General features: G+C 41.1%; 1 protein-coding gene across 1 annotated transcript; it reads left to right on the plus strand.

Annotated features, from left to right (window-relative positions):
- The first annotated feature begins 892 nt into the window (after positions 1 to 892).
- XKRX (XK related X-linked) lies at positions 893 to 13,863 on the plus strand. The gene is made up of 3 exons (XM_052663727.1): positions 893 to 1,320; positions 5,820 to 6,088; positions 12,901 to 13,863. The coding sequence occupies exons 1-3, from the start codon at positions 986 to 988 to the stop codon at positions 13,644 to 13,646; spliced, it is 1,350 nt and encodes a 449-aa protein (XP_052519687.1). The 5' UTR covers positions 893 to 985; the 3' UTR covers positions 13,647 to 13,863.
- The last annotated feature ends 720 nt before the right edge of the window (positions 13,864 to 14,583 follow it).

Consider the following 14,583-nt stretch of genomic DNA (forward strand, 5'->3'; position numbering starts at 1 on the left):
GTCCCAGCTGTCTCTCCTATTCTGCTCACCCCCGCCCTCTGTGTGCCTTAGTTCCTGAAGTCACCGATCTCTCGCAGCTGAAACTGCGGGCCGGCAGGACCCCGACAGCAGACGGCGCCCAAGAGTTTGGTGACATTTGTCCGGCTGGGTTGGCACCCCACACGTCGTGTTTTTCGCTAGCAAAGTTTCTTGGTGGAAAAGAAGCCCCTCCAGTTTTCTCTGGATCCTGTAGCGGACGCGCACGGCACTTCGCTCCCTGGTGACTGCGCTTGGGGACGGGGCTGTGACTCTTCTTCTGCCCCTGGTCGGGCTGCCTTGGGCGCGGAGCTTGGGGAATCCGAGAAGCCGACGTGAGAACCTTTGACTAAGCGTGGGTCTGGAGAGAGCGCCCGCGAGCAGGTGAGCTAACAGCCGCAGCTTAGCAATAGCTAGGTACCTGGTCACTGAATTGAATCCCGAAGGGACGTTCAGGCTGCAATCCCCACTTCTGCCCTGGCTCAGTTCTCGGCCGATTTGAGAGAGCACGCTGGTCAGGGCTCCTCGAGAGCAGCTGCCGAGTGCGGGTGCCCAGACAGACCGGCCTGCCCCGCTGCCTAGAAGGCTGCGAAAGGCGGAATCGCCGCCGAAACAGCAGTTCCCATGGCTCCTTACACGACTGGAATTGGACCCCTGACTGGGCGCTAAGATGATTGCTTTTGCCTTGTCCAGATTCCACAGCACGTGTGTTGACGATTGGAATCCCGGCCTAATCAAGAGTCAAGTTCAAAGTGGTACTCCTGGATCCTTCCTCTCAAACTCCAACAAGCCTAATTTGAGACTAGAAGAGAGGAATCTCCTGCCCTAACTAGTGGATCTCCGTTCTGGAATTGGACTTGACAGCTTTCCTCACCAACGCTTGGACTGCAGCTGTTGCACGTTCTTTGGGGGGGTGGGGGAGGGGCGGTAGTGCTCTGAAAACCAGACCCCAACAGTTGGAACCTCGACAATGGACCAAGTGCTTGAAATTCCCGAAGAGGCAAACGTGGAGCCGATATCCTCTCTGGAGGAACATGTCATCCGCGGGGCCAGCCCCCGATTTACCTTTCCATTTGGCATCCTCTTCTCCACTTTTTTGTACTGTGGGGAGGCAGCATCTGCCTTGTATATGGTTAGAATCTACCGGAAGAATAGTGAAACCTACTGGATGTCGTACACCTTTTCTTTCTTTATGTTTTCATCCATCATGGTCCAGTTGACCCTCATTTTTGTCCACAGAGACCTGGCCAAAGACAAGCCACTATCATTGTTTATGCATCTAATCCTTTTGGGACCTGTTATCAGGTGAGCAACTTTTCCATCTTTTCCCTCCTTCTCTACCCGCCCGCCCCGCTGCGAATTGTGCAGAGAAGGATGAATTTAATATTTTTTTAAGACTGCTACTGTGCCTCTAATTGAATCGATGCTTCTATTCCCTCCCACTCTTGACTTCCCTGCCTGCCACCCACAGTCTTATCTGCAGTCTTAAGTGCCATCACAATGAATATGTGGCGTGTACCTGTGTTCCAAAACCATGTTTGGTACCATTAATAAGACTTCATCTGACAATGTTTGCTATCTGAATTTGAGACCACTTGATGGGATCACCTTGTGAACATGGGCCATAGCTTTGGAGTATGTTATTTTGACCCCGCCTTTTAGATGCTCTTTACATTGGGTCGAAGTTCCTTACCCTCTCCATCCCATCTCACATTCAGTTTCTTTACCCTGAGCTGCTTGGGCTGCTGTGACTGCTATTTTCAAATTTTCTGGAGTTATTTCACATCTGGGAAATATTTTAAGCCATTTGTGCTCATCTGGTACCCCAGCCCTTTGTAGTTTGTTTTTCCTGGCAGTTTATTGGTCCCCTGTTTATCCCCTTGTATCTTTCTGCAATAAAGGTACACGGTTAGAAGGGGCAAAGGGAGACAGTCTGTCTGGATGCTGTAGCACAATATAAGAATATTGAGTCTTTCTGTTCTGATTGCTTTGAAAGGATAAGAATGTGCCTTATCCTAAGGGGGACAGGCGTCTGCATCAGAAGTCTCATCTGGATGCTATGGGATTTTCAAGATAGATGTTGCAAAATTTATGAGGTCAGTAGGAAAGAATGGACCAAGTTTATCTTGATTGCAAGAGAGGCAGAAACCTGCAGTCAGCTGAGGAATATGGGTCATCATGTTGATGTTGTAATTGCAATTGGGGAGATGTTTCATCATCAGAGACATAAACAGTCTGGAACTGGCTAAGGATGGAACTCTACTCTGTAAAGAAAAATTTTTATCAACGTATTTAAATGGAGAGAAATTGATTATACTCCATCAGTGAAAATTTGAGACATCAATAGAAACAGTGGCCTGGTATTCAGGAGACCTGGAATCTAGTGGGCCCCCCTCGCCCCCTCTGTCATTGACTAGTTATGTAGCCTTGGTGAAATCCCTGAAGATGCCTTGAGCCTCAGTTCCTTCATCTGTAAAATAAATGGCTTGGGCTAGATCATGGGTCTCAAACTCAAACACTTAACAGGGGCCAGGCAAGTATCAAAAATGAGCAAGGCAAGACAAGTATGGGAAAAACAGTAGCTTCATGTGTGATGATAAATAAAAATGCAGTTTCATTGTTAAAGAAATGATGGAGAGTAGTGAGTGCTGTGGCAATCTGGAGTCCACAAGATAAGCCTAAAGGAGGCAACTGCTCCACAGCTCCAGTTCGTTGAGTCCTTGTGGGAATTCAGACCCAGTATTGCCAAGGCTCCAACTTTTCAGGAGAAGCACTCAAGACAGGATTTTGTGGGAAATAGAATGACTTAATATTTTGACAAATGATTTTGGTAATTAAATAAAAACACTGTCTGAGCCAAACAAGCCACAGCTGTTCTTCAGATGTGACTCAGCTGGCCTATGCAAGCTCTGGACTAGGTAATCTAAAGGTACTTTCCAGTTGTAAATCTTTAAAGTTAAGCTGTGAAAGGAAGACCTCATCTTGAACTTTGAATCAAGATGTCATTTAGAGATGTCATCAGAGGAGCAAGGAAACCATTCTTCTCTCCCTTTTTAAATGCAATCTATTGAATTAAAATCAAGTGCTATTTTTTAAAAATTATATCAACTGGAGGATAATTACTTTACAATATTGTGATGGTCTCTGCCATACATCAACATGAATCAGCCATAGACATACATGTGTCCCCTCCCTCCTGAAGATGCAAATTTCAGTAAGTACTTCCCCAGCTCCCCATTTTGACTTCTCTCTTTGCTTTGTGGCCTCCCAAGCCATCTTTATTATGGACCATCCATAGTTTCAAGTACTCTGTTTAATTTTTATCATTTAACTTTGACTAGATATGATTGGAAAGCATTTATAATCTCAGTCAGCTAACCCTACAGCCAGGAAAAATAATTAAAAGCTCATAGATCATATCCTTGATAATGCTTATTTTCAAGTCAAGTTACTTTTTTAGGTAGGTAGGAACTTGATTAGTGCTATTAGGCACATAGAGGTGTTTGGAGGGCCTGGCTTTCTTATATGAAATGCAAAGATACCTCTGGAAGTGAAAATGTATTCTCATGTTGTGCCATTTATAAGCAAGGCAAACATGCTTACATAAACCAGAAAATAGCCTTAAGAGTAGAAGCACGAACAGGATTCTTCATGCAACCGCCCCCCCCCCAATATTTTATTCAGCAATAACATTGATGGGCTTGGGTTAAAATTAAAATCTTTTGTTGGAAGTGCACATATGCATTTTTCCTGAATCAGAGGAGGAAGTTGCTTTTTTTTTTTCTTCTCTATTTTCTCCTTCCATCTTTTTCTCTGCTGGATTTCAGTTTTTCTTACAGTGTGGATGTTTCAAGCTACATGCTTCAAGCTGGCACACATGCACCAATGTCAAAGGGATCCTGTGGATAAATGATACAAATGAACTTATTTACAAAGCAGAAACAGAATCATAGGCTTAGAAAACAAGTTTATGGTTACCAAAGGGGAAAGGTGAAGGGGAGGGATAAATTGGGAGTTTGGGATTGACATACACACTACTATTTTTTAAATAGGCAACTGAGATTTCGCTGGTGGTCCAGTGGCTAAGACTCCCAATGCAGGGGGCCTAGTTTGGATCCTCAGTTGGGGAACTAGCTCCTACAAACCACAAATAAGACCTGGTGAAGCCTAATAACTAAATAAATATTTTTTAAAAAATAGATAACCAACAAAGACTTACTGTATAGGACAGGGAACTCTGTTCAATATTTCATAATAATCTAAATAAAAGAATTTTAAAAAGGATACATGTATATGTAGAACTGAATCACTTTGCTGTACACCTGAAACTAACATAACATTGTAAATCAACTATAGTCCAATATAAAATAAACATTTTTAAGAAAAGAGAGATCCTGTGGAGAGTGTCAGCCAGCCAGTGCTCTTTCCTATTAGGAGCCAAAGGTCTAGAGAGGATATAGATCTCTGAACTTACTTGTCTTTGGTCTCTTTTTCTGTTATATTTCATTGCCATTATCATCTTCTCCTCCCATCACTTCTCACTCTGTATTCTTTGCTTCCTTCTTATTCTTTTATTTACTCAGCAAATATTTATCAAATGCCCACTATGTGATAAGGGCAGTGGGTGAGATAAATATAGCCCTTAGCCTGTCAGGAACGGAGAAGGCAATGGCACCCCACTCCTGTACTCTTGCCTGGAAAATCCCATGGATGGAGGAGCCTGGTAGGCTGCAGTCCATGGGGTCGCTAAGAGTCGGACACGACTGAGTGACTTCACTTTTCACTTTTCACTTTCATGCATTGGAGAAGGAAATGGCAACCCACTCCAGTGTTCTTGCCTGGAGAATCCCAGGGACAGGGAGCCTGGTGGGCTGCCGTCTATGGGGTTGCACAGAGTTGGACACAACTGAAGTGACTTGGCAGCAGTAGCAGCAGCAGCCTGTCAGGAAAGACAGCTTAAATTTTGACACAACTGTTCCAACTTTTATCATAAGAAATAGTCCACAGTTTCCATTCATTTCTCTGTGTGTAGTGGAGGGAGGGGATTCCAAATCAAAGAAAATTTTCCTCTTTTGTAGAGAAAGAATGAAGTTTAAAAGGCTGTTGTTCCCTAACAGGTCAAGAGACCCCCAGAACAAGCTTTAAAGAGGTCTTTTGAGGTTCCCTAGGTATATAGTACATTGGGTTCTGAGTTGCCAAGTCTTTTTAATTACCTTTGTTGCTAAATGGCTTTTCTGTGTATATTTTAAATTATTTAAAAAATTTTTTTATTGGCGTATAGTTGATTTATAAGCATCCCTGTGTATTTGAGAGGTTTTTTTCCCCAAATCTCCTCCAAGACTTTTTGGCTGAGACAGTTATACCTGTGGGCTTTGTCTTGAAAAAGCAGAGCTCAAAAGACCTGATTATGAACCTGAAAGTTTTGAATAAGCAACATTTTTCCTCAGGAACTTAAGGTGTTATGAAAACCAGAGCCTTTTGGAACCTTCATCATTTTCTCTCAACACATTATTAATGTTTTTGTATTCAAGTCATTTTTCTGTCATAGGCTTATTAGTAAGGAGACAAAGCAATTTCTAAGTCCTCAAATACTTCTAAATTGGTATTCTTAGGTTGGTTGATGACCGAATAAACACAAAAGATTTAGATTCAAGAAGCTGTTTGACTCATGAAAATTGAGTAGAACAGGAGTGAAAGAATGGCAAAAAGTAGCACAACCTTCCTGAGTTATTTATCCCCTCTCACCGCCAATTCCTTTCCTAGGACAGCTTTAGTTAAGTTCCCATGATGCTTTACTTCTGCAGATGTTTGGAGGCCATGATTAAGTACCTCACACTGTGGAAGAAAGAGGGGCAGGAGGAGCCCTATGTCAGCCTCACCCGAAAGAAGATGCTAATAAATGGCGAGGAGGTGCTGATAGAATGGGAGGTGGGCCACTCCATCCGGACCCTGGCTATGCACCGCAATGCCTACAAACGTATGTCACAGATTCAAGCCTTCCTGGGCTCAGTGCCCCAGCTGACCTATCAGCTCTATGTGACTCTGATCTCTGCAGAGGTCCCCCTGGGTAGAGGTGAGTGGGGTCAGGCGAAGGGTGGGTTCCACTGAAATCAAGCGTCTTAGAAATCTAGACCTGAACTGTCCAATATACTGGCCACCAGCTTCCTGTGACTATTAAAATTTAAATTAAAAGTGTATTTCCTCAGTCATACAAGCCACATTTCAAGTACTCAGCAGCTATGTATATTTCGTGATTACTGTATTGTCATTATAGAACTTTCTGCTGGACAGCACCAGTAGTCAACTTGCAGAGCCAGATATCAGGCCTGCCAGATTTCTTAAACCTGGGTAAGGTATTTAGACTAACACCATAGATAAACTGTCTCTGGACCCAGAAGTGAGTAATACCAGCAGCCAATAGGACATTTTTCCTACCCACCGTGTTTACATTGTATTGAGGGTGTTTGGTTGGTTGGTATAGGGATGGCTGCCTTTTAATAAGAGTTTCCCTAATATTCTGATCATGAGAAAACATAATCACTGGGTGAAAGCTCCTTTTATAACTTACATTCCATACTCAAACCTAAGTCAGTTAATACAGGAATGTGCATTTTTTGAAAGTACCCTGATTGATTCTTATCAGCCACTTTTGGGAATCACTGATTGAATCACTCCTTCCTTCCATCTCCAGTGGGGAGAAAGAAAAAGGGTATGGATTGCATACTGGTAATGGTCAGGCCTGGCCCCAGTTCTGACCTTCTCTGTGTTCTTTAGAAGAAGTTACCAAAGAGGTCACTGTCTTAATCTCCCATTTGTAAAAGAGGGATCCTGGGGTGAGTAAGCCTCTAGCAGAGCATGAATTGTGAGTCAGTGTTTTCAAAAGTTGAGATAAAGTACTGTTAATGATTTAGCAGCCTGAGATTAGCTTCATCTACTTGGGCCTGAGCTGGTACAGCTGTGGGTACAGCTTTGGACCATTTCCTTATTATTACGTGTTGACTCTGCTCCACAAAGCCCCATGTTTCAAACAATTCTCTGCTAAGAATTGTTCGTGAAGTTCTGCTGGTCTTGAAGATTTTGCATACCTAGAATTGACAGTAGTTGGGGAGAAAAATCTCTGGAAATGATTCCTCCTGAGAATTTTGAGGGTAATTAAATCACTTAATTAAAATATTATGCATTATAAAAGTAATACAGGCACAGAACGAATGGCCTGCAGGTAATTGTATATGCACAGACTATTTCTACAAAGATATGCAAGAAATGATTTACCTCTAGGGAGTGAAAATGAGCAGTCACCTGGCTTTTAGCTTTTACTTTATACCCTTTTATATGTTTTGAATTCTTTCTCACCATGATCATATATTACTATTTTGGGTCCTTATTTTTTTTAATTATAAAAATTAGACATGATTATGGTAAAGATTCAAAACTGTACAGAATATATGTAAAATAGAGATAATCTCATTTCCCAAAGGTAATCTGTTTATCATTTAATGTATATCCTTCCAGATTTCTTTTTACTGTGTAAATATAAACACATATACAATATATGTGTGTGTGTGTAGCTATCCTGGTGGCTCAGGTGGTAAAGAATCTACCTGCAATGAAGGAAACGTGGGTTCAATCCCTGGGTCAGAAAGATCTCCTGGAGAAGGAAATGGCAACCCACTCCAGTATTCTTGCCTGGGAAACCCCAGAGACAGAGAAGCCTGGCAGGCTACAGTCCATGGTATCACAAGAGTCAGACATGACTGAGCACATGACCCATATATGTTTGCCCAAAAAGGGCTGTATTAAACATTCTTTTCAGCAACATGATTTTTCAAAAGTATACCAATGTTTCTTCGATAGTTAATTATATATACATATATAATAATTATATATGCACATATGATAATATTGATAAATATACTATATATTTCTATTATATGAATTGAACCATTCTTTCTTACTTCCCTAATCTTCTGTTGGTAGGATTAAAGTTTATTTATAATTTTTCCATGCAAAGTTTTTCTCTGATTACAGACTATGCTCCTTTGAACATCTTTATTTAAAGTGTCTGTGTACTGGAATGAGACTCTAGAATAACTTCTTAGCAGTAGAATTGCTGGGAGAAAAGATATGCATGTTTAGAAATTTCATCAGTACTGCCAAAAGGTTGCATGAATTTGTATTCCCAAGTGTATGAATGTGCCTGTTTCCTTATATCTTAAGCTAACTACTTGTATAATTATAAGAATTGTTTTAATAATTTTCTTTATGAATGAAGCTGAACATCATTTCATGTTTGGACGTTCTGTTCTTATATATAGTACTCACTTTTTCTAGTGTGATGTTTGTGTTTTCCTTATTCATTTGGATGAACTATTCACGTATTCTGCCTATTAATCTTTTCCCAGCTGTGAACAAGTATGTATGTATATATTTGTGTAATGTTCTGTATGTGTGCACATACACACATTTAAATGTGCATGTATATGTCATACATGTAAGAGATGTGCAGCACACTATATGTAAGGGACAATATACTTGTAGTATTTTCTGGCATTTTGAAGTATTGAATTTTTATGTATTCAAATTCTTTATTGCTTTTAGTTCTTGTGCCTTTCTTACAAAGGCCCTTCACAGCTCATATCTGATTGAGCAGTTTAGCCTGATCTTCCAAACAGAATGAATTTTCAGTTTGTCAGTTCCCCCACCAGAACACAAAACAAGGCCAAACAATAACAATGAAAAAAAAGCATTTTATTGAGAATGTGATTGGGATTGCACTCAATTATTTAGGTTATTTTGGAGGGAGTTTACATGTTTTGCAGGGTCAGTCAATTTCATGTTAGAAGATAATTGAACTCTCCATTTCATTTAATATTTAGAAATGACTTTATTGAGGTATGAATGACAAAAACTTCTACCTATTTAATGTGTACAACTTGATGAGTTTGGAGATAAATATGCCTCCATGAAACATCACTACACTCTATGCCATAAATATGTAAGAACTCTAGCAAGAAAATTACAGTCAATCCTGGGTATCTGCAGGGATTTGTTTCAGGGACCCCCCCCATGGATACCAAAATCTGCAAATGCTCAAATCTCTTATATAAAATGGTGTAATATTTGCATATGACCTGTGAACTTCCTCCCATATACTTTACATTATTTCTGGGTTACTTATAATGCCTAATACAATGTAAATGCTATGTAAATAGTTATGGATATGACGTAAATGCTATGTAAATAGTTGCCAGTACATGGCAAATTCAAGTTCTGCTTTTTGGAACTTACTGGAATTTTTTCCCGAGTATTTTCCATCTATGTTTGGTTGAATCTTTGGATGCAGACGGCCAACTATATACAATTTGACTGAGGTACATTTCATTAAACATTTTTAAATATACTTCAGTAAAATTGTATCATTTTCTTGTTATAGGTCTTACACATTTTTGTGAGGCCTATGTCTAGGTGTCCTATCAGTTTTTGAATCACCTAATTTCCTAAGTATCAGGGTAGTGCCTATGTAAATTAAATGCATCTCCTGGAAAAGGGAACCCTCTTACAGTGTTGGTGGCAATGCAAACTAGTACAGCCACTATGGAGAACAGTGTGGAGATTCCTTAAAAAATTGCAAATAGAACTGCCTTATGACCCAGCAGTCCCACTGCTGGGCATACACACCGAGGAAACCAGAATTGAGAGACACATGTACCCCAATGTTCATCGCAGCACTGTTTATAATAGCCAGGACATGGAAACAACCTAGATGTCCATCAGCAGATGAATGGATAAGAAAGCAGTGGTACATATACACAATGGAGTATCACTCAGCCATTAAAAAGAATACATTTGAATCAGTTCTAATGAGATGGATGAAACTGGAGCCGATTATACAGAGTGAAGTAAGCCAGAAAGAAAAACACCAACACAGTATACTAACGCATATATGGAATTTAGAAAGATGGTAATGATGACCCTGTATGCGAGACAGCAAAAGAGACACAGATGTGTAGAGCGGACTTTTGGACTCTGAGGGAGAGGGCGAGGGTGGGATGATTTGGGAGAATGGCATTGAAACATGTATACCATCATGTAAGAAACGAATTGCCAGTCTATGTTCGATGCAGGATACAGGATGCTTGGGGCTGGTGCACGGGGATGATCCAGAGAGATGATATGGGGTGGGAGGTGGGAGGGGGGTTCATGTTTGGGAACTCATGTACACCCGTGATGGATTCATGTCAATGTATGGCAAAACCAATACAGCATTGTAAAGTAAAATAAAGTAAAAATAAAAACTAAAAAAAAAAAAGATGTTACAAAAAAAAATGCATCTCCTGTACTTTAGGAAATAGAGAATGGTGATGATGATGATAGGGGCTAGCAGCTAGAGTTTACTATGTTCCAGGGATTTCTCTAATGTAATTATTTCATTTAAATCTTCACAGCAATGCTATAAGATACTTGTTATTATCCACATCTTACAAAATGAGAAACAGAGGCACTGAGGAGTTAAACAAATTCCCCAAGGTTCCATAACTAATGGATGGCAAAAAGGATTGGCATCTAGGACATCCACCTTTAGAACCTGTGTTTCTAATTATGAAGTAACAATGTTAGTCACTCAGTCATGTTTGACTCTTTGCAACTAGGTTCCTCTGTGCATGTGATTCTCCAGGCAAGAATACTGGAGAGGGTTGACATTTCCTCCTCCAGGGGAAATTCCCAACCCAGGGATCAAACCTGGGTCTCCTGCATTTCAGGCATATTCTTTACCACCGGAGCCACCAGGGAAGCCCAGCTGTATCACTGTACAAAGGTTGTAGGAGAAGCTTTCTGCAAGGCCTTATTTTCAATTCTTTGGTGATTTCTCCTATTAAAAACTTTCTGACGATACCCTCTCTCATAAGGTTTTGTAAACTACTTTTTGGTTTCACTTTTCCTCATTTCACCCACCCTCCTATCTTCTCCTTGCTACCCCTCTTTTTCTCCATTTGCTCTGGGAGGCCATCTGGATCAGCATAGATGAGCAAATTCACTAGCAGTATTATGAGCTCTTATGGCATGTGTCTATTTGTAGGGGGACAGATGGAAGGTGTTTTTACATTAATTGGAAGCATCAAGCTTTCTGCCTTTTATTACACTACTATCAACAAATGAGTTCTAAGTTAAGGGAAAGCATCACCACCCTTGGCCAGCTATACATCTGCCCTGAAGTTCCAAACTCCATAAAGAGCATCAACTCTTGAGGATGGCACTGAGGGTGGTTTATACAGCTAAGAGTTTAACAAATAATCATTTTGTACTCCTTAAACTAATACAATGTTATATGTCAATTATATCCCAGTACAGCTAGAAAAAATTATAAATAATAAAAATAAAGCTAAGAGTAGATACTTTGAGTCTCCCATTCCAGTACTTGAAACCACAACCCTATACTTAGAGCTAGAAAAGATCTTGGAAACAAAGCTGTGCTTCTTTTTGGCTTTCCATGGGGAGGTCTTTACTTCTCTTGAAGATTAGATTGACATTTCAATGGCTGTAGTTCCCTGAATCCAGTGTTTCTATGAGAACAGAAAGCTCCGGTGTTTCTTTTGGATGAGTACACTTGGGCCTCTCATTCTCCTTGAGAGCGCTAGATCTTTCTTAGTGATCAGTATCCTCTGATATAAAGGAAGGAAGAAAAAGAAAGGGTCACTGGAGTTGAGACTCAGGAGAGCAAGTTAGGGAGCATACTGATTCCTTCAGTGATATGGATGTTATGGGTTAGGAAATTTTTTTTTTTTTTAACCACTCTGCCAGAAATTTGGGGATTCCTAAAGTTAACCGTACCACTGATGTGATGAACTGGCATTGCTGGTGATTAATACAAGCAACTCTAGAATATCTCAGTGACCTAGGAGACTGAGGCACATAGATATTCAGTGACTTGCACAAGCTTCTGCACTGCTGAACCAAGGACTTCTAATTGTAGGTATTTTATTCTGCCTCTCTAAATTCAGAATTCTTCGTTAATTCCACAGACATTTGTTGAGCACCTACTATACTCCAGGCAGTGTGCTAGGTTCTGGTGATACAGCAGTGAACAAAATAGACATGGCCCTTTCTGCCCTCTTGGAATTTCCAGGATATATTTTATATTCTAGAAACACACACAAACAAGATTACTTCCTTGAAGAAGATATTCCTCAAAGGAGGGACTTCTATAACCAAAGGCATCCTCCCTGAGTCTCCTAAGACAGGATTTTTTTCAGATAGAGTTCTCTCTGCCTCCAGCATTGTTTTCTCAGGTTTCATCAGGTAGATGCTGCTTGACCTCTCAGTGCTAGTTCTGAAAGTGTTAGTCATGTCCAACTCTTCTGTGACCCCATGGGCTGTAGCCCTCCAGGCTCCTCTGTCCATGGAATTCTCCAGGCAAGAATACTGGAGTGGGTTGCCGTTTCCTTCTCCAGGGGATCTTCCCCACCCAGCGATTGAACCCACATCTCCTGTGTCCCCTGCATGGCAGGCAGATTCTTTACTATCTGAGTCACCACGGAAGCCTTCGATGCTTGTTTTGAGACTCACTTTTTTAAAAACACTTACTTTGTATGTTTATATGATTATTAAAGTATTACAGTACATGTACATTTCTAATTTCATGGGAAATTTAGAAACTAGAGAAATGTAGAAAAACAAAAACTGCTACAGTCCCTCTCACACAAAAATAATTAGTTTATTTCCATTTTTTTCTGTGAATGCTCCTGGTTTACACAGCTGTGTTCATTCATAGGTTTTCTCTTAAGCCCTCAAGTCTTGCCTATCGTCTCTCTGGATCTCTGGGTCAGAGTACAAAGTTCATCAACATTGACTGCCTATTGTTTCTGTTTCTTTTCTTCTTTCTTGCAGTGATGCTCATAGTCTTTTCCCTGATATCTGTCACCTATGGGGCTACCCTCTGCAACATGTTGGCTATCCAGATCAAGTACGATGAATACAAGATTCGCCTCGGGCCACTAGAAGTCCTGTGCATCACCATTTGGCGGACACTGGAGATCACCTCCCGCCTCGTGATTCTCGTGCTCTTTTCAGCCACCTTGAAGTTGAAAGCTGTGCCCTTCTTACTGCTGAACTTCCTGATCATCCTCTTTGAGCCTTGGCTGAAGTTCTGGAGGAGTGGTGCCCAGATGCCCAATAACATTGAGAAAAATTTCAGCCGAGTGGGCACCCTGGTGGTGTTGATTTCTGTCACTGTCCTCTACGCTGGCATCAACTTCTCTTGCTGGTCAGCTTTGCAGTTGAAGTTAGCAGATAGGGACCTTGTGGAGAAAGGTCAGAACTGGGGACACATGGGCCTGCACTATAGTGTGAGATTGATAGAGAATGTGATCATGGTCTTGGTTTTTAAGTTCTTCGGAGTGAAAGTGTTACTGAATTACTGTCATTCCTTGATTGCCTTGCAGCTCATCGTTGCTTATCTGATTTCCATTGGCTTCATGCTCCTGTTCTTCCAGTACCTGCATCCGTTGCGCTCACTCTTCACCCACAATGTAGTGGACTACCTCCACTGTGTATGCACCCATCGACACCCTCGGGGTAGGGTTGAGAACCCAGAGCCATCTGCTGATGCCGAAGCAAGGCAAAGCATTGTCTGATTCTATCTTTCCGATATTTGGGGATGGGTTAAGGGATGCCAAGACCAACTGTAGAACTGAAGAAGATGATGAGGCTCTTGGGTGAATATCCACTAGGGTATTTTTTTGAGTTTTCTGGTAAGCCTATCAGAAGAAAGAGCAGCCCCCAAATAGATTTTATTTCCTTAAGATTGACTGCTATGTTTGAACACCAAGGTAACTACTACATATCTGGGAGGGTCAGAGATGTCATTCATGTTCCATCCACCCTGGTCAGTTGTCTGGCTGCCCTTGAGATAACTTACATCCATGCATCTAAGGTTCTCTGTGACCTTTAAGCTCTGCTCATTCCCTTGAGCATTACTGAGCTTTCTGTGGACTGAACTGAATGACTCAGAATCCCACCAGAATATATCCTGACTGAAAAGAGAATGTGACTGCTTACCAGCTATGGGTACTGCCCAGGAAACAGTCTGACTAATGTGGAACCTGTAACTGTGAACGTGGCTGGAGTCTTTCAATTCCAATGAGAAACAGTGATTAAGAGGTAAACCCCCACTATTGAAAGAGCTGTCCCACAAGTGAGTTAGCTCTCCATTAAGACTTTACTAGTGATCATTCATCAGGGATCTTTTTTTTTCCAGCAGCCCTTCAAAGACACACTATGAGGAGGGAGGTCAGAGTAGGAGTCATTCAAGGCATAAAGCAGCATGACTCTTTATCTCAGGGACCTGCATGAGCCTCCATTATGCTAAGTGGAGTGGTTGAGCCAAAGCTCTTACTTCTTGCCTCTTTATCAAGGATTCCCTCCAACCTGGCTTTGTTGTGCTCTTTGACCAACACTGATATAGATCTCAGAGAAGCTGAACTGTAATTGAAAATGTTTCTAATGTGTGGAAGAAATGAAAATTGCTTTCATCCTACTTTCCTCGGTATTTTGTTGATTGATTTTTTTCAG

This window comes from Budorcas taxicolor, chromosome X (genome assembly GCF_023091745.1).
Source record: "Budorcas taxicolor isolate Tak-1 chromosome X, Takin1.1, whole genome shotgun sequence".
Taxonomy (NCBI): Eukaryota; Metazoa; Chordata; class Mammalia; order Artiodactyla; family Bovidae; genus Budorcas; species Budorcas taxicolor.

Excerpts from the sequence above, each read along its gene's own strand:
- XKRX (XM_052663727.1), top strand. The coding sequence starts at position 986 with ATGGACCAAGTGCTTGAAATTCCCGAAGAGGCAAACGTGGAGCCGATA. Across the intron at positions 1,321-5,819 it reads CTTTTGGGACCTGTTATCAG|ATGTTTGGAGGCCATGATTA; the intron begins GTGAGCAACTTT and ends TTACTTCTGCAG. Across the intron at positions 6,089-12,900 it reads AGAGGTCCCCCTGGGTAGAG|TGATGCTCATAGTCTTTTCC; the intron begins GTGAGTGGGGTC and ends TCTTTCTTGCAG.